The 20,089-nt window shown below is 45.6% G+C and overlaps 2 protein-coding genes across 2 annotated transcripts; both read right to left on the reverse strand.

The window, feature by feature from the left end:
- Positions 1-209: 209 nt before the first annotated feature.
- LOC134445147 (uncharacterized) lies at positions 210-6,380 on the reverse strand. Its single transcript, XM_063194232.1, has 2 exons — positions 6,363-6,380; positions 210-5,939 (listed from the first exon to the last, which is right to left on the reverse strand). The coding sequence occupies exons 1-2, from the start codon at positions 6,378-6,380 to the stop codon at positions 861-863; spliced, it is 5,097 nt and encodes a 1,698-aa protein (XP_063050302.1). The 3' UTR covers positions 210-860.
- Positions 6,381-8,015: 1,635 nt separating this feature from the next.
- On the reverse strand, positions 8,016-17,805 carry LOC134446374 (cytochrome P450 2K4-like). The gene is made up of 7 exons (XM_063195736.1): positions 17,598-17,805; positions 15,911-16,071; positions 14,353-14,532; positions 13,696-13,837; positions 11,125-11,309; positions 9,547-9,688; positions 8,016-8,726 (listed from the first exon to the last, which is right to left on the reverse strand). The coding sequence occupies exons 1-7, from the start codon at positions 17,710-17,712 to the stop codon at positions 8,539-8,541; spliced, it is 1,113 nt and encodes a 370-aa protein (XP_063051806.1). The 5' UTR covers positions 17,713-17,805; the 3' UTR covers positions 8,016-8,538.
- Between the last annotated feature and the right edge of the window lie 2,284 nt (positions 17,806-20,089).

Below are 20,089 nucleotides of genomic sequence, written 5' to 3' on the forward strand. Positions count from 1 at the left end.
AGGGTTAACATGAGTCCAATAAAATGCATTGTGAGCGATTGTCCATATCAAAGTGGCCTAGATGTGAATTAAAATCCCGGTTACAGGGCCCACTCCGGGCCTGTATGTTGTGTTAACCTTTCCTGATGTTATCCTGACCGTAGTCAGAATGTCAGGGGAATTACTTTTATCTTGTGAAGAAACTCCAGGGCCGAAGGACCGTAGTGTCCTTCGGGGTTAACTCCCTACCGTTACAAGTATAAACACACGGGGAGGGTAACTTCATGAGGCTCCTTTTTAACCGGTTTATTGTACCAGCACAACGTAACACAACCGCTCCGATTGCCGCCCTGACTGCATACAAAACTTCTCCCTCTCGCTTCGCCTTCCTATTCACTCAAGCCCCGCCCGCGCATGCGCACAACGCCTCCCATGGCATATCTTACAACACTACCCCCACTCTGGATAGCAATTACTCAAAATTCTAATCCAGTACAGTAGCATAACATTTCAGTTCTCATTACTTCATACAAATCAAAAGACATAGCAAACCATTTCTGGCAAAATGTCATGAGGCAAAGTCCTGGCAAGGCACATAATAAATGAGGGCATTACAGTTACCACTTAAGTAATAATGCACGTCGACCTAGCAGCAATACACAGTCCCCACACTACCTAGGCAACCGGAGCATAAACACATCAATGAAAAGTGAACAATGAAAATTGTCAACAGCAACATTTTTTTTTCTTAAAAGTCTCTGTCTCTTTTTCTTTTTATTCAGTCCTTCATGTACTTTTCTTATCTAGGGGTCGGGGTGGACTACCCGGGTCCCCAAGCCGTGTAGGGTTTTATTCTGCCCTGGTTCACAACGGCTTTCTTTCTAGTCAACCCATTCTCCAAACCTGACTGGAGATCTTCGTCGGCGCCTCAGCCTTTGAGAGCGCTGTTCCGGCAGCTGCGCCGTGGCCTCACCCCCACTATCTGCAGCGTCGTCCTCTGATGAGCCGGTAGGAGGAAGCAATCCGGCCTCACCCCCACTATCTGCAGCGTCGTCCTCTGGTGAGCCGGTAGGAGGAAGCGAACCGGCCGCCGCAGAGTCGTCTCCCGCTGTACCCAGGACTGACTCCTGGTCCCCGCTGGAGAACAGGTCAGTGAGGTCCAGCGCCACAGAGTCTGTGGCCACAGGCGGAGGGGGAACCTCTACCGGCGTCCATGCCTGGGCCTGCTCCATGACCCAAGCGTTATCCAGTGGATCACGACTCCGGTAGGCCTTTAGCTGATCGTGGTGAACCACTTTCACTTTGGTCTTTGGACTTTTCTGGATGCGATACACTAGGTCGTCCAGCTGTCCCAGGACGAAGTAAGGTCCTTCATAGGACGGAAGGAACTTCCTGACCTTGTTCTTGACTCTCCGTGTGCCCTTTATGAGGTACCACACGGCGTCTCCAATGCAATATTGAGTGCGGCAGCAGTTTTTGTCATATTGTCTCTTTGCACGCTCTACTGACTCCCCAAGTGCATCCCTAGCTATCTGGTGTGCCAGCTCCAGTCGCTCACGGAGACGCTGGACATACTCAGGGGCAGTGGGAGCATCTTCTGGGTCAGGAGGGAGGCCGGTCACCAGGTCGGCCGGCTCACACACCTCCCGGCCAAACATCATGAAATTTGGGGTAAGTCCGGTTGCACTGTGCCTGGTGGCCCTGTAGGCCATGACTGCGTAAGGAATCATCAGATCCCAATCCCAGTGGCAACGCTCGGCAGTTGTGGCTAGGATCTTCTGTAGGGTGGAGTTGAAACGCTCCACTTGGCCATCCGACTGTGGTCGGAATGGGGTGGTTCGCGTCTTCTCAACCCCAAACAGAGCGCACATCTTCTGGAACACTTCAGATTCGAAATTTCTGCCTTGGTCGCTGTGGATAGTATGGGGGGCGCCAAAGCGGCACACCCACTGGGAGGCTAGTACTTCGGCAACAGTCTCTGCTTTTTCATTGGGCAGAGGGAAAGCCTCCACCCATTTCGTAAAATAATCCTGGATCACGAGCACATAGCTGTTTCGGCGCTCCGTTTCATTCAGCGGCCCCATGATGTCCAGAGCTACCCGCTCCATCGGGGCTCCGACTCTGACAGTTCCCATGGGAGCCTGGGGTGTTTTACGGGCCCTTGCTTTGGATCCACAGCTTTTGCAAGTCAGACACCAGAGGCTGACATCTGCCCGCATCTGGTACCAGTAGTATCGTGTCTGAAGTCGCGTCACCATGCGCTCTGTTCCAAAGTGTCCACCAACAGGCCCTTCATGCATCTGTCTCTTGACATCCGACCAGAATACTCGTGGTAGTATCACTTGAGGATAGAACTGGGCACCGTCCAAACAGTAAAACCGCCTAAACAGGATGCCACCTCGGACAAAAAGGCGCCTCCACTGACTCCAGTAGGCTTTAGCGGCTGGGCTATGTGCTGAGATGGTTGTCCATGGAGGCCGTTCTCCACCAGCCTCCAGCCATGCCTTGATAGGAGATATGTCTGGGTCAAACTCCTGCGCGGCTTGTAACTCTTGGGCGGACCAACCACCGAATTGGGGGGTGTCGGGAGATGTTGCGTCTACCCCCACTGCACTCGCCCTGACAGTTACATGCCTGCCCACCCCCACTGGCGTTTGCACTGTTTGGATTTGTGCGGAGTCCAGGTCGCACTGTACGGCCTGGTGGCAGACGTTTCTTGGATAGAGAGATGGGCCTGGCAGTTGACATGGGCATGACTGCCTACAGGGTGGACGGGAGAGACTGTCTGCATTAGAATGCAGCCGGCCCGGGCGATGGACGATGTTGAAGTCATATTCACCAAGTCTCTCGAGCCACCTAGCCAGCTGGCCCTCAGGCTCCCTCATCTTGGTCAGCCAGCGGAGACTGCTGTGGTCGGTACGGACCGTGAATGACCGCCCCAGGAGGTACTGGCGGAAATGTGATGTGAACTCTACGACTGCTAGCAACTCTCGGCGGGTGGTGCAATAATTCTGCTCAGTTTTGGACAGACGACGACTCCCGTAGGCCAGCACCCGCTCTCTGCCTAGCTGTACTTGAGAAAGAACAGCACCGATGCCAACATCACTCGCGTCCGTATCCAGGACCATGTTCCCTTGGTCCAACGGGTAGCCCAAGACCGGAGCGGTGGTCAGTAGGCGCTTGAGTTGGTCGAAGGCTTGTTGACATTCAGCAGTCCAATGGAATCGAGCATATTTCTTGGTCAATGCATGGAGGGGTCCAGCCACGGTTGCGAAATCCTGGACAAATCTTCGGTAGTACGATGCTAACCCGACGAACTGGCGAACTTCCTGAACTGAAGTGGGCGTAGGCCATTCCTGTACCTTCTGTACCTTGGCGGGGTCCGAAGCCACCCCTTCTTCGGAGACTACATGCCCCAGGTAAGCTACCTGTCGTCGGAAGAGGCAACATTTCGCTGGCTTCAGTTTCAAGTTCGCTTGTAGCAGCCTATCGAAGACTTGACTGAGACGGTGCAACATCTCGGGCACGTTACGGCCTAGCACTATTATGTCGTCCAAATAGACGAGACACGTCTCCCACTGCATGCCGGCTAACACCCGGTCCATTAAACGTTGAAATGTTGCCGGAGCGTTGCATAACCCGAACGGCATGACATTCCATTCAAACAGGCCGTTTCTGGTGCAGAAAGCAGCAGCTCGACGGGCTCGTGGCGTCAGTTCAACCTGCCAGTATCCAGACGCGAGGTCCAGCGTGCTGAACCACTTGGCAGTGGAGAGGGTGTCAAGGGTGTCCTGGATCCGGGGCAGCGGGTAGGCGTCCTTAATAGTGCAGTCGTTCAGTGCCCGGTAGTCGACGCAGAGGCGGTAAGTTCCATCCTTCTTACGTACCATCACGAGGGGTGAGGCCCAGCTGCTGTTGCTACGGCGTGCCACACCGGCCTCCAGGCCTTGTTCTATCTGCTGGTCAGCATCCCGCTGCTTCTCCCATGCCATGCGACGGGGCTGCTGCTTCACCGCGGCACCTGGCCGGACCATGATGTCATGTTGTACAAGGCTGGTACGGCCAAGGTCAGTGGGCCCTGTGGAGAACACTGTGCTGTACTTACACAAAAGTTGGGCGAGCTGGGGTTGCTGTTCTTGGTCAAGCTCAGCTGCACTTTGGTTGTAAAGTTCTCTCAGGTGCAGGGGGATATCGCCGTGCTCTGGCAGTTCGGCCATGGCCGTGGTGGCGCTGGGTGGTAGAGCGTGCGCAGGCTGGAGGATGCCAGCAATAGCACCCTTCCTGATGGTGACAGGAGCATTGCCCGGGTTGAATACACGGAGAGGCACACCTTTAGCATGTTGGGCTTGGAGCAGCACACGAGCAACCAGCACTTTGTGTCTCCCTACGAAACCCCTGGTAGGGGTGAGCATCACCTCCCCTTCCACACGCCGTTTAACAGGAATTTTGCCTCTTATGACATACTCCACTCCGGCCTCCACCACCACCGTCCGAGAGACTCTTACAGCCTGGATCTTGGGCTGGCTCACGGTGTTGAAATATGGCACTTCCTCGCCAAAGAGGATGATGCGGTTGGTGCCAAAGTCGAGGCGAGCCTGGGCTTGAGTGAGGAATGGATGGCCCAGGAGGGCCTCTTCGCCAGCAATGTCGGCTACCAGGAAGTTCACGCTCACCTGCCGGTTGTTGATCTGGACAAGGAGTTGAACCTCCCCGGTCACTGGAACATCGCCTGGCCCAACCCCCAACAGCGTCTTCACCGTGGATGGCTGAAGTGCAGGTCTAACTTCCGGGTGAATGGCATTGTAGCAGTGCAAGGGAAGCACACTCCTCCGGGCCCCGCTGTCCAGAACAGCACAGACGTCCAACTCATACATCATCAAATGGATGTTCATCTCTTGGCCGTGGGTTTTGAAATGGAGGACAGTAGGCTCGGAGCCCTCGCGGGAGGCATTTGTGTACTGGTGAGTTGGCCGGTTCGTTTTCCTGGGAGAGGGACAATGTCTCTGAATGTGCCCGATGCCTGAGCAGTTGTGGCAGCGAATCTCCTCCCATTTAGCATTTTTAAATGTTTTACGGGGGGCTGCTCGATGAAATTCATGGCTAACAGGCCTACTGTTGGCCCCTGGAATGGCTGTGAGGATATCAGTCTCCCCGCCGTCCACTCTTTCTCTGACCATAGCGGTGGTACAGGGTTTTCTTTCGGGAGGGCCCCGGGCTCCTGAGTGCATAAGGGCGGTGACATGTGATGCTGCTCGCTTAGTGGTTTCATAGCGGTGGGCAATGTCATAGGCCTTAGCTAAGGTCTGGGGTCGCTTTTCTAGCAGCTTTTGCACAATCTCTGCATCCCCTATGGCATGGGTGAATACTTCAACACCTATTGTGTCTTGCTCTTCCTCAGTTCTATCACAATATGCCACTGACACTTTGCCATATATATCGTCCCTTAAAGAATGGAGAGCTTCGCCAGGCTTGCGAATGCGTTGTCTTAATTCAATAGCTACAGCAGCTGCATGCTCTGATGAGGGGCCATACGCATTCTCAACTTCCTCCACTAGGCGGCGATAGCCCCACTGAGTGGACCGGGGGTTCTTATGCACAATTGCCCCCGCGGCGCCCACTAGACAGAACTTTAACTGGATGGCCTTTGTCTTTTCAGTCCAGTGATTTGCTTTGGCGCAGCTCTCAAAACGGTGCTTGAACTCTGTCCATGGCGTGGTGCCATCATACTGGCCAGGACGGAGGGTGGGGATTCTTTCCCTAGTATCATGATCATCCTCACTCTCTGAGGAGGGTTGGTAGTGCACAGAGCGGGGGCGACGGGCATGCCTACTAGTTTGGCGCTGTTCACATTTTGGGGAAGGTGCCATTAATTGTACAGCTGGGCTGTCATCTTGTGCTGAATGTGCTTGGCCAGTGTCTTTGGATGCTTTAACATGGGCAGAGTGGGCCAGTGGCTTTGACTGGGGGACATGACAGGAAATGGGAGTGCTATGGACAAAACTCCCTGAATGGGCAGTGGCAAAGGGGTTTGAACTGGGGTATGCAATAGTGGCTGTGAATGGTGTTTCCACCTGCCCATTGTCAGTATGATGCACGTGGGTGCAGGGTTGTTTGCAACGCACGTCAGCCTGAGCCTGCTGTCTCTCTACATCTGCCTTAAATGGATTAGTATCAGATAATTTCAGTGACTGAATTTGAATATAACTCGTTGCACTTGCATTTGGCATTTCTCCTTTGCATGAGAAAGGGTTACTCTGTGTCTTATGAACATTTTCGTTTACATCCATTTTTATTTCGTATTCATCCGCTGCAGTCATTGACATAGTTGAATTGGAGTGGCTAGTCACGTCGCTGCGTTTATGTTTACATTCATTCACGTGTACCTGAGCGGAGGCCGCCATGTTGTCTTCTTCGTGATTTATAAAGTACCGGGGAAACGTTTATACAGTCTACAATGCCAACATCTCCGGTTTCCTGAGCTATTTCTCCAGTATGCTCACCAAAGTTGCAGTGTAATAACTGTCCCAGTTCGTGGTCGCCAGTGTTAACCTTTCCTGATGTTATCCTGACCGTAGTCAGAATGTCAGGGGAATTACTTTTATCTTGTGAAGAAACTCCAGGGCCGAAGGACCGTAGTGTCCTTCGGGGTTAACTCCCTACCGTTACAAGTATAAACACACGGGGAGGGTAACTTCATGAGGCTCCTTTTTAACCGGTTTATTGTACCAGCACAACGTAACACAACCGCTCCGATTGCCGCCCTGACTGCATACAAAACTTCTCCCTCTCGCTTCGCCTTCCTATTCACTCAAGCCCCGCCCGCGCATGCGCACAACGCCTCCCATGGCATATCTTACAACAGTTGCAATAAACAACGTCTAATGTGTTCTTTCCTCTGGTTGGAAAATCAACAAACTGATGGAATTTGGGCAGAATTGACATAAGATTGGCATGGTTGAAAGTCACCTGCTGTAGCGAACACGGCGTCGGGGTGAGAGTTTTGCAGGTCGCTGATGGTGTCAGAGTTTACTCAATGCAATCTTTGCGTTCACTTGGGGGGGGGGGGCAAACAGTGAGGAGAAACACCGCGTGAATTCTCTTGGGAGATGAAACGGTCTGCACTGCAGAGAAAGAAATTTTAAGTCCGGAGAGCAATGTTGTTCAGTGATGATAACAGAGGTGCACCAAGAGTTACTCACGTAAGTAGTACACACACCTCCTCCTTTCCCCTTTCCGGAGTCGAGTCGAGTCGGCAGACTCGCGTCTTTTAAACCGGTGGGGTGTGCAGCTATTCTGGACTTTACGGTCCCATTCACTTCAATTCATTTTTTTGGCGTTTTACAGACTTCGGACCGTGCGGACGCCGCTGTAGTCGTGCGAGGAAAACAACAATTGTCTCGGGTGCTAAACATGGTCATGGAACGACATGCTTAACCAGAATGATGTGTGTTGTGTGTAATTTCGAAGATAGGCCTATTTAAAGAAAATCTTATTACAATGGGATTTCTCATAGGCATGGTTTTGCATGTCTCTTATCTCTTTTCATGTTGACTGAGCTATCACCCTTACAAGTTTAAGGTGCACAGCGCACATATGTATGCATACAAAAAGGAAGAATACATTTCACAGTGTAATTCTGAAAATAATTCACTTCAAAGTTAAGTGTTATTACATAGGTACCATGGTCATCAATATGTGTGTAAGAACAAGTGAAAAAGGGAATTTGAAAAACTTTTTTTTTTTTGCGTTACGCCCTTAAACGTCAACCACCCCATTATTAAAGCAGTACTTCTCCTTGTACTCACTTTGTTTGTGATCGCATTGTGATGTAATTCCTGTTATGAAGAGCGATACAGAGTAGAAGTAGCCGCAGTACAAAGACAGAGGTAGATACTTTATTTAATCAATCAGTAAAAGTGTGTACATCCCCCACAATATGCCAGGTGCAGGACAATCCAAACAAATCCTGTAAAAAATGAAAAAGGTCTACAACATTACTTGTTGACCTGACTAATGAGTCAAAACACAGAGCAGTGTTTTTTTACCAGATGCTTTTTTTTATTCTTAAGTGTTCATATACTACACCTTCAAATATTTCACACTATGCATACTGTACAGCACGTGCATCCATCACAGACACCCACACATGCATAACATGTACAGTAGGCTATTTGATGTGCATGTGATGTCCTCTACATCTTTCTTGGGTGATACAGTGCCTGCAATAGACACTTTAATACAAATAGAATCCAAATCTATCGAGCTCAATGCGATTCATTCCTCAGTCTAAAAACGTGCCATATCAGCCTTTCTAAATTAGTCCTCCTGAATAAATACCTTCTGGCGGTTCCTCTCAGCAAAGACGGCACATGAAGCTTTCATTTGAAATACAAAAGTCCACAAGGCTTATGTGGCATCCTCTTCTTCCAAACTTAAACAGCACCAGTCATTCTCACACTCTCACAGTAAATCTGAACCTACGCTTCTTCATGTGTGTACTGCACTGTACGTGTATGTGTGTGCTGTGTGTGTAAAATATGCATGTATAGTGTGTGATCCTCAGGACCTCAGGATTGCACGTAGTTTGTGTGGAGACGGATGGAGGGTGAAGCCCACGGCTGGTGTGAGGTCCAGCTGCTCCTCGGAGACACCAGCAGGGGGCGCAAAGCGGAAGCGCTGCAGCAGAGTTGTGAAGAAGAGGAAGAGCTCCATCCGGGCCAAACCCTCGCCCAGACACACCCGACGCCCTGAGGCAGGCAGGCAGGCAGGCAGGCAGGCAGGCAGGCAGGCAGGCAGGCAGGCAGGCAGGCAGGCAGGCAGGCAGGCAGGCAGGCAGGCAGGCAGGCAGGCAGGCAGGCACGCACGCACGCACGCACGCACGCACGCACGCACGCACGCACGCGCACACACACACACACACACACACACACACACACACACACACACACACGAAAGCAAAGAAGAGGAGAGGGGTGTTCTGTTACCTTATAATACACACACCCAATGCATGCGCATACACACACACAACAGCACAGTCTCATTATTATCTATTGAATCACCATGTCCACAAGCAAATGCATCATTACCGCACCATACTGATAATTACTACTCCAGACACTCTTGTGACTATTGGTGTATCTTGGTGTATAAACTTAACTTAACTGAACATAGATTCTTTACACTGTGACATAAGGAAACAAGGAGAGGGGTTACATTAGACTGTGTTGATATTTGCTGCACCATTCACTCATGAGATTGTTAGAGAAGTTACATGTTTCCAGGTAGCCCAGGCCTGTCCAATCTGCCTGTGATTCTGATGTTTATGTTCAAGTCAGTCTGGCTTTTCTTGTCTGTTCCACATGGTGGCATAGAGTCAATACACACAAATAAAAATACAATATTCATACACTATTGCAATCAGTACTGGCATTTTGTACACAACCAGATTGAAGGCAGCTCCAAGAGCCTTCATGTCTCGGATCTTTTGGTGACCAAGCCACATCTGAGACGGATCTCCTAACAACAACCAGAGAAAGTTCTGCAAAGCAGCAGCTGTTCCAAAAATACCTGCAGAGAAGGGCAAGAAGGCATCCCGCTTGACAAACTGGCCCTTGTCGTCCAGGAAGTGTTCTGGGTAAAAGGAGCGAGGTGTCTCCCACTCCTCCTCATCCCTCAGCACTGACGTCAGCAGAGGGATCACTGACGTGCCCTACAGAGGACACACAGTGTTAACAAGACAGCACTCCTGCAACTAATGACTTTCTGGATGCTGCACTGATTAGCCCCTTTTCCCCACATGATGTCATGATGTCAGACACCTTTTATTCAAGGCATTTGAAGCAGGAAAAGTACCATCCAGAGACATGGACATACATGTACACATCACTGTTTTTAATGGAAACTTGGCATTTTTCCTGCTTCTCTTCCAAAATGAAACTTGTTTGACGTTGCTGTGAAAAACTGTGTTGTTTGTTGTAATACAGTAGTTATTAATGTGCCAATAGATTCATGCATTTTTGTAGGAGAGCGACAGGGAGGGAGGAAAGTAAAAACTGCATTTCACTTTGGTTACATCAGCCTATTATAAGCCCACTTAGCAAACTATAGGCCTATCAACGTTAAGTGAATGTTTTAGAGCAAGTACTAAAGATTTTAGAACAACTACTAGAGCTATATAATACGAGTATAGGCTTGTTATTCTTGGCCAAGATTGCAGTGTTCCTTTGCCAAACAGAGTAAGTAGATCAGCTTTTCCATGATTTCTTTCCCAGAATTATGGCTGTTGCTCTTGCACTATTAATCAGGGGTGCATTTCTGGAAAGCGTAGTTATTAGCAGTTAGCAGCTTCGGTAGTTGCCGATTGGAAATTGCATTGCAACCAACAAAGTAGCTAACATATTTAGCAACTACACTTTCCAGAAATGCACCCAAGGGCTGCCTTTTTAATTAGTTTATTTATTTATGGGCTATTCTCGCCCTTATTGGACAGGACAGTTTGTGACAGGAAAGTAACGAGAGAGAGAGAGAGAGAGAGAGAGAGAGAGAGAGAGAGAGAGAGAGAGAGAGAGAGAGAGAGAGAGAGAGAAAGAGAGAGAGAGAGAGAGAGAGAGAGACGGGAGGATCAGGAGAACAACTTCGGGCCATGAGCCATGGCCATGGACAGGGCTGACTTTACAAACCTTATACAGTATACCAGTGGTCTCCAATTATTTTTCTTCAAGTGCCAAATTACGTAGAGCAAGTGAGGCTGCGGGCCAAACTGATGTCCCGACCCAATGAGAAACAAGTTAGATGTCTGGACAGAGAACAGATTTTTGCTCTTCCGTTTTCCCTTCTTGTCAATGTCTGTTGTGAGACTAATGGCATAAGATGTAACTCTCTGAATGCTTTGGAGAGAAATGACCCGATGAAGTTTTAGTGATCGGAATTCACAAACATTTATGTTTTCCTTTGTTCTGACCTCATGCTTGTTTGGAGACCAAGGCAGCATACCATAAAGGGTAATGCAACATCTGTCATGAATGAAATATGAAAAGTTCTCAGATTTCTATTAGGTATTATAAGAACGGCATACAACTTTCACAAAGGGTTAATCTAAAACCCCTTTCACGCCCACACACACAGAGGCCACACAGTCAGACAGACCTTTTCAATGAAGTATCCCTGGAAGGTGACGTCGCAGCTGGTGATGTGCGGGATGCTCATGGGGGCGATGTTGGCCACCCTCTGGATCTCGTGGATCACGGCGTCCGTGTAGGGCAGACTCCTCCTGTCCTCGGCCGCAGCCACCCGGGCTCCGATCACCCTGTCCAGCTCCTCATGCACTCGCTCTACAGACAAATAACATTACATTACGTTACACTTTGCTGACAATTTTTATCCAAAGCGACTTACAGTTAGTATTTTTCAGGGTATTGGTTACAGTTCCTGGAGCAATGTGGGGTTAGGTGCCTTGCTCAAGGGCACTTCAGCCATGGATGGAGGTGTAGGGAGAGGTCAGATGTGTTTCGAACCTACAACCAGGGATGGGCAGTATTGCTATTACATCTAATTGAAATACATTTTGAAATACAAAATACTATTTTGTATTTGTATTTCATATAAGTGAATTACATGTATTTGTATTTGGTATCAAAATACTTTCCTCCAGTATTTTGTGTATTTCACAAAACAACAAAATACAGATACTTTGTTCCAAAGAATGTTATTACACAATATGAACACAAGATGGTGCTGTAGGTTAAAAAGTATATGAATGCCCCTAGCTGAATTGTAGGCATATGCTTGGATTTATTAAGCCTTGACTGCACAGGAAGTTCAATTTGGTTCAAGGTGAGTGACATGAGGAAAACATTAACACGTCATTGAGGAATTAATTAAATGATTAGCCAATCAAACTTGCTTTCAGTTTGCCATTTAGGGCCTTTTGTGTAGAATTGAGTGTTTTAAAACTAGCTGTAGCCAAAGTGCGTTCCAATATGCAACCTTGCTTCCTCCACTTCTGCTTGTGGCCTCGTACCAGGAAGTAATATGTCGATGACATCACTGACACCAGCATTATATTTAAATATCTCACAAAAGCTCAATTTTAAAGTCTTTTTCTCATTTGCAATTGGGATGGTGAATGAAACAGTCCTGTAAAAGTTGTTGTGGCTAGGCTGACAGCTGGGAAACTTAATTGTTTTCTCCACGGAGGATGGGCCAGGAGGCGGGACGAGGCCACAAGCACAAGTGGAGGAAGCAAGGTCGCATATTGGAATGCACTCATAGAGCCAACCAGTATAGTTGCAATACCGACTCTGCCCACCATGCTATAGGGAGCGCAGTTTCAACGAGCAGTATAGTTGCAATACCTACTCTGGCCTCCATGCTATAGGGAGCACAGTTTCAATGAGCAGTATAGTTGCAATACCTACTTTGGCCACCATCCTATAGTGAACTTTTTTTTAAAGCACTTGTATCTCTACTTTGTCAAAGAAATGATTGCTATTCTTATGGCACTGACATGTTAATTGACACATTAAGTCAAGAGTGAAGGGTGACCAGTTGAGAGATGTTCTCGCAGGCGTCATAAACCGGCCCCATAGCCAACGTTGGAATTCAAAGCTGTTTGAAAAATTAGCTATGATGACAGCCTACAGTATATCTCCCTTATATAGTATTATTCAACTTTTTGGTCTTGTGTATGTATGTCATCGTCAGTATTTTTGCACAAGTTGTATGCATGTACGATATCGCTGCAACATGAATTTCCCCACTGGGATGATAAAGGGCATACATACTTACTTAGCCTACAGCAGGGCCTCTTTCTTTCTTGTTTGAGCTTTTGTTTGTTTTCTAACCATTATTTCATTTCTCAGAATTTAATTGTTCATTCAATTTCATTGTGTAAGTCAAATTGCTAGTTTTTGTACACAATGGTTTTTGTTGTATTTTGTGGGTATTTTTTGTGTTGAAAATACAAAATATTGTATTTTGATATTAGATACTGTTACAGTTATGTATTTTGTATCTTATTTGTAACATTTTATGCTGGGTATTTTGTATTTGTATTGAAAATACATGTAACTGTATCTTTGCCCATCCCTGCCTACAACCCCCAGACTGAAAGACCAACTCCCCTCTCGAACCAATAGGCCACTACTGCCACATAAATAAAATAAAATAAAATAAAAACTAACACTACAGCACACACAGTAGCTATCATTCCTGAAGTGATGGCCTAGCCCCTTATAGTAGCCTACCTCTTTTAGAAACATGGTATAAACAATAAAATGAAAACAACATGAGAGCCTTTTTGGTATTAAAAGACTCCTTCAAATTGTAGCGTGCCGCTATTTGTAGCCTGGTAACAAGCTATTGTTTTTGTTCATAGTAGTCCCAGATATTATTTGGGTAAATGCGGTACATTTTTTGGCTCAGGCGTCAGGTGGTACAACTACAGCTAATGCCCATAAATTAATTAGTAATTGGTAATGAGTGTACCGCAATGAATATGCTTCTTTGATAATCCACTAAAAACCAAAAAAGGTAATTTAATCCATACAATAGTGGTATTAGCTGTTGTTGCAACACGCTAATGTGGGCCATTACTAAAACACACATATGTACAGTTGATTTCCATATACGTTCACAGCATCATCATGCTGTTGTCTCTGCCTCCACACGATCTGGAACCAAATAAGTACATTCTTTTAGGTTGCATTTCCATCTGACCTTGTACGAGAGGGTACTTGGCCATAAGCAGCATCGCCCAGCGCAAGGTTGCTCCCGTGGTGTCACTGCCCGCCGCAAACAGGTTATTCACACAGTACACCAGGTTATCTTCATGGAACTGGGAGTCCTTCTGGCCCAGAGCCTGGAGACAGACATGATATTATATGCACAGCAGTTTACATTCATAATAGCCTTCAGTAAGAATATGCAGTATGAGTGGAAAGATTTGACAACTTGCTGTTGAGAATTCAAGAGCTTGGACTCTGTGTAGCTGTTGGTTTCAAAGAAAGTGAGCAGATGTCAATTGATTCGTAACTTACAGTAAAAGTCAAGGAGAACCTTGTCTGGATATATAGAAGTTTAAGAGGTTTCAGAATCTTAAAATAATCAAATTATGAAGCATTAAAGGAACAGTCCACCATTTTTTGATTTTCACATATTTGCTGTATTTCCAAGACTTATTCATGAATGTGCATATCATTTTCTTCTCCGTGTTTTCAGTACTCAGATTTATTGGATCAGAATTATTAGCATAGCTTAGCATAATCACTGGAAGTAAAAGCATAGCTTAGCATAATCACTTGAAGTAAATGGGCAGCATTAGCATCAAGCCACTAATGCAATCTAGGTTCTGTTTGTTTGGCGTAAAAATCGTACCTCCACACTGATCATACGACTCAGAAATGCATCAATGAAGCCTCTGCACTGCTCAGGGTTGAGGGTCTCCTTCAGCCCCCTGGAGAATTGACGTATCTCGTCAAAGTCCTGGTTCACTTTATTCATGAGCACCCTCCTGTACCAGAGGACGGGACGCAACCAAGGACATATGTTGTAGATCTGTGAGGATAGCGAAAACAAACACACAAAAACCAAAAAAAAAAACCAATGAGTTGTGAAACACGTGTGTGTGTGTAAATTTTAAGACCGCTGCATTGGCTCCCGGTAAGCTACAGAATTGATTTTAAGGCAATGCTACTTGTGTTTAAATCAGTGGTGTAGTCTACGTAGAACGCAGGTATACGGAGTATACCCACTTCTAAATTTTAGGGGCTTCAGTATACCCACTTAAAATTGATTGATCCATTGTTTTGAATAGCACAAATATATACAGTATACCCACCTCAAAAAATGCTCAAATATACAGTATACCCACCATAAAAAAGTAGACAACACCGCTGGTTTAAATCATTAAATGGAATGGGACCCACATATCTACTGGATATGTTTCAGCTGTATGCACCAACCAGGTCACTAAGGTCAACGGAGAAGAATTTGCTGGTGATTCCAAACGTCAAAACAAAGTGTGGAGAGGCAGCCTTTAGCTTCTATGCTTCAAAGCTTTGGAACCAGCTTCCAGATTATAAAAATGCACCCACTATTGATAGCTTTATATCTAGACTCAAGACAAAGCTGTTCTCAGATGCTTTCCCCTAGCTTAAATTATATATCATTATTAGTATTATTTTTATGTTTATTTAATTTGTTTTGTTTTATTTCATTATTTTTTTTTACCTTATGTTTTATCTTAATGTTTTAAATGTTTTTTTGACTCTAATTCATTTCCTTCTTTCTTCCCTGTTTCCTTTCATTTACATATGTTAACTTTGTGAAGCACATTGAGTTGCACCTGTGTATGAAATGCACTATATAATTAAACTTGCCTTGCCTTGCGCGCGCGCGTGTGTGTGTGTGTGTGTGTGTATCCTTGCTTCAGGATACATAATCAAGGGCACATCTATTCACAGCTGTGCTCCCTCCAGATGTGAAGCCTTGGGTAATGGAACTGTATTGTGTCTTTTTGTTGCTCTGTGTTACTGTACACTTCTGCTAGCTTCTTATGCCCTACAGGTCACTGTGTATCAAAACATCTGCTAGATTCATTGCAACCATAGATTGTAAAATAAATGGACCAAGCACCCGTGATGTCACCAATAGACCTTCTCAGAGCTGAAATGAAGCTTAATTTGGACCGCAAGAGACTGCCATTTTAGCATACCTAGTAATTGCTTTGAATCTACTCATGCCCAGTTTCAAAAATTGGTGCCATCTTTGCACCGGATGCTGAAATCCCACCTCCTATATGTGTTAAATCTAGGGAACAGGACACTACTGTCAATCATGCCAACCACGCTCCAGTTTGCAAAACTTAAACTTACTATGTAAACTTACTATGTGTACAATTTAGCGCTTGATTAAAGAAACCAAGATAGTCCACCTGCATTGAGACATAGCCCATGATTGAATTGATGTCATTGACTCTGTCGACCTGCGCCTTGAACCGTGGGTCTGCGTAGTCAAAACGTTGGCCATAGATGATGGAGCAGATGATGTTGGAGACAGCGTAGCTCACTGGCCTGGATGTGTCAAACGCTGCACCTGTATACGCCAATCAGAAAAAAAACACTCAGACTCAGATGAAATAGCCGTAATTTCCAAACTATATGCTGCTACTGATTTCTTACACTTTAAACTGGGATGTGTATCACGATGCAGATATTGTTTGGATTATTACATGTGAAGTGACGAACCAAAGACATTTAGCTGCAGAGCTAATGTTGAGGAATATATCACAATGTGGACAATGTGGCTTACCCAAAGGTGAGGCCTATAAGTATATATTTTTTCTTGTGAAGTTTAGTCGGAGCATCTTGTATTCAGTATTCAGTACATACTTATAGTCCACAAATTACAGTCAGGGCCGCCGCTAGGCATAAGCAGAGCAAGCAGAGTGCTTAGGGCCTCAACCACGTTGCCCCCAAAATTGGTGCCTCCGAAATTGGGATCGACAAAAAACATATTATTATTATTATTCAAATATGAGGGGGGCTTCCTGACCACTTATGCTTTGGGCCTCCAAAACCTTAGCAGCGTCCCTGATTACAGTACTTAAGTTATTACGGATTACCAACACTACAACTAAAATACTGAATTCAGTATAGTATAGTGCTGTATTGGTGAAGCCAAGGGCCTAGGCCCTGTCCCAAGTCTTTTGAGATTGGTTGCATGTATCAAATCTTAAATGAGCGCATAATTCTCAAAACAATTATTTTGCTTGGCCATAACATCTTATACGTTGTCTTGGAAAAATTCTCCATCTCACAAACAGGCAGGGGTGGAAAAGTAACTTATTACTTTTACTCAATATTGTACTTGAGTAGCTTTTATGAATACTTTGTACTTTTTAAGTAAATTTTTAAATTAATACTTTTACTTGTACTTGAGTACATTTTGACCCAAGTACTTTACTCAATTACACTGGAACCTGGCCTGAGTACTGAGTAAAAAAAATTGAGTGAGAGACAAAATGCCATGCACAATAATGCCACAATCCGCCAGAAATGAAAGATTGTGCAGGATGGCACACAGCATTTCCACTATTTTACTATCTTGTATCAATGTATTGGATGATGGCTGGTGCCAAGCAAGAGATAGAGGTTATGGAGGACGATATTCAAGAAAAATAAACATGACATTCTCAAGAGGAAAGCTAATTAAAAGTAACTAAGTACTTTTTACTCAAATTACATTTTAAGTGAAGTACTTTTTACTTTTACTTGAGTAGATTTTTAGATAGGTACTTTTACTTGTACTTGAGTAGAATTTAGGCAAAGTAAAGATACTTTTACTTGAGTACACATTTTCTGTACTCTTTCCACCTCTGCAAACAGATTGAATGTTTTGAACATTTGAGAGCAATTGGTTTTTCTTTACACAATACTAAGCGCTCCAACTTTTCTGGGATCCAGTTTGCACATAAAAAAACATAAGGATTCCTTGATCTCTATTTTTGATCTAGCACACCTGCTGCCTTGTGCACATACGGTACATTAACATCACAAAAAAAACATGCATAGAGAAACACAGTACGTACATTACCAATGTACTCAATGAATAGACCTTACCGTTATGTTGCTCAAAGACCTCAATAAGGTACTGGATCTCTTCCTGGATCTTCTGTTCAATTGCTTTCTTGCCCATTCCAAAGTCCCTCAGTTTGGAGAGGGCAAATCGCCTCATCTCCTTCCAGCATTCTCCATTGGAAATTATTATCCCTGCGTGAATAGAACAATGATAAGGCCCAATACACTTTCAGAGTCGGGGTCCTCATGAATGCGTGCGCATCGTCGACTCAAACACATCAGAGATATTGTAAGGATATTACGAGAGACTCCACTTTTCTGGGTGGTACTGCACTCTAGGGGTAGTGCAGACTCCATTCAGAAAGAACGGGCTGCTGCGCTCAGAGCCGTATCTCGACAGCGGCCACTAGGAGAACTGCAGGAATGGGTGAAATCGGGAGTGGTGATTCTGTATGTAATACTGGGTGACAGTGCAGACACTTAAGAGAGAAAAACTGCTGTTCTGAAGCGTGTACGTTGATAAAAAATAGAGATTCCGAAAGGTACACTTGTTATGCTTTTTTGAGAGGGAAGAGGCTGTTCCAGAAGCATAGGAGATGTTTGTTGTTACAAGACATTAAACTACTGACTGGACAGATGACATCGCCAGGAATACCCGTGTCCGTGTTGCCCACTGCATATCTGAGGTTAGCGCGAGCATCTGTTATCTTATTTCGGAAAAAACACCTGTCGAGTCTCTGTACAAGTGAACGGAGCATGGACGGTTTTGAGGCAGCGGTGCGCACGCAGCCAAATTACGTCATACCTGTTTACAAACTCTAAAGGGGTCTATAGAATTACAAATTCAGAGGAGTAGGGGTATAACAATACACTCAACTAACGATTCGGTTTGTATCATGATTCATGACCTACAGTTCGATACACCCCACGATTTTACATTTGACAACATTATAAACTCTATGCATGAAAACTATGATAGTTTATAGGTAGAATAGGTTACAAGAGGCTACTAATCATTTTCAAAAGTTATAATAATGATGATGCTTGGAAGCACTATCACTTCATATCATATGGTGGTTTTCTGGGCTGATGGGTATGAAAACGTTAAAAGGGCGCATCACGATACTGCCTTCCTGTGCCTCCTTGCATCCATAAGATATGACCCACTCTATCTATCTAAGTGCCAAAAAAAGACAAAACAATTTTTGAAAATATGTTTTTTTGGGTAATTTAAAAAATTTAATGCAAAAACACTCTCCCCCAAGTTTCACAGTCCTGATAGGGCCCATATAAGGAAAGGGCCGATAAGATATAAACGCAGGCCCTGCCGTGGCTAAACGGTAGGGCATTCGTCTACCAAGCGGCTGACCCGGGTTCGATTCCCGACATGGGTCCTTTGCTGGCCCTTCCCCGTCTCTCTCTCCCTGCCTGTCACCACCTTCACTGTCCTATCATGAATAAAGAAAAGAAAAAAGATCTACAAATCTACTGTACACATCTTCATATGTTGTGGGCATCTGTAAGTCTGAGGGGTGGGCTCCAGGATGTTGCTGGTACCAAGATGACTTGGGAACATTCGGTCTGCATCACTATGCTGAAATGGGGTCTTAAACAAAAGGGGGAGTCTGACGGAGTGGCCTAGATTTCCCAGGCAAAGCTGGGTGGAAAAAAAGAAACAGAAAAAGACATTTGACAACAGGCTGCTTATGACAAGCTAGTACAGAGTGACTCACACCTCCCAGGTATAAGCCAGGAATGGAGAGAGAAGAGGCGAATAAACTGGCAGGCAATTATGTTACAGTCTTACTTGAGCTTCATACTGTACCAACAATGCTGGAATCAATTTATCCAAACAGCTAAATGGTATGAGCTTATGCTACATCCAACCTTGTGCTCAGGTTGTGTCTAATAGTGACGAAACCAAATACACCATGCCAAGGCCCCCCATATACCGTTAGATTCCAGTCAAGGCCCCCTGATATGGGCTGGCATCCCCTCGCGGCCCCCTGCAGGGGTCCTCGGCCCCCACTTTGAAAACCACTGGTGTAGAGTGTGAGAAGTTAGTTTGGTTTCCATTTTTTTTTCCATTACAGACGCATGTCAAAATGATGAGCATGGGCCATGGGCATGGCATAGGTCTTTGTGAGAGGTGGCTGTAGAGGTCGAGTTAGGGGCGGCATGGAGTATGACACAATGTGGTCACACACCCAGCTGAAACTCTATAGCTGGACTTTGGATTTGCTGGCTAATCCATCCTGAGATGAATCTGTTTGGCATGCATTGATTATTTATCAAGAGTGTGATCAATGTTCAGTTGTGGGCCATTTCTACCTGCCTGCTTTATCCATTCTCTACTGTATGCTGTTTTTTTACCGCAGTGTCATTCAATAAATTACTGCAGTGAATGTAATTCTTTAACTAACTCAAAACAGTTTCACTTCCAATCAGCCCCACCTTGTTTACACCGGTTTCTAGGCACCTCCCCCATACACCTGGGGCTAGGGCAGGGGTGGGAAACCATGAGTGCGTTACAA

Source organism: Engraulis encrasicolus, chromosome 3 (assembly GCF_034702125.1).
Source record: "Engraulis encrasicolus isolate BLACKSEA-1 chromosome 3, IST_EnEncr_1.0, whole genome shotgun sequence".
NCBI lineage: Eukaryota > Metazoa > Chordata > Actinopteri > Clupeiformes > Engraulidae > Engraulis > Engraulis encrasicolus.

Coding starts and splice junctions, on each gene's coding strand:
- LOC134446374 (XM_063195736.1), bottom strand. CDS start 17,712: ATGAGGCGATTTGCCCTCTCCAAACTGAGGGACTTTGGAATGGGCAAG. Junction 16,072..17,597: donor GGTCTTTGAGCAACATAACG/GTAAGGTCTATT, acceptor TGGCGTATACAG/GTGCAGCGTTTGACACATCC. Junction 14,533..15,910: donor TGGGCTATGTCTCAATGCAG/GTGGACTATCTT, acceptor CTATCCTCACAG/ATCTACAACATATGTCCTTG.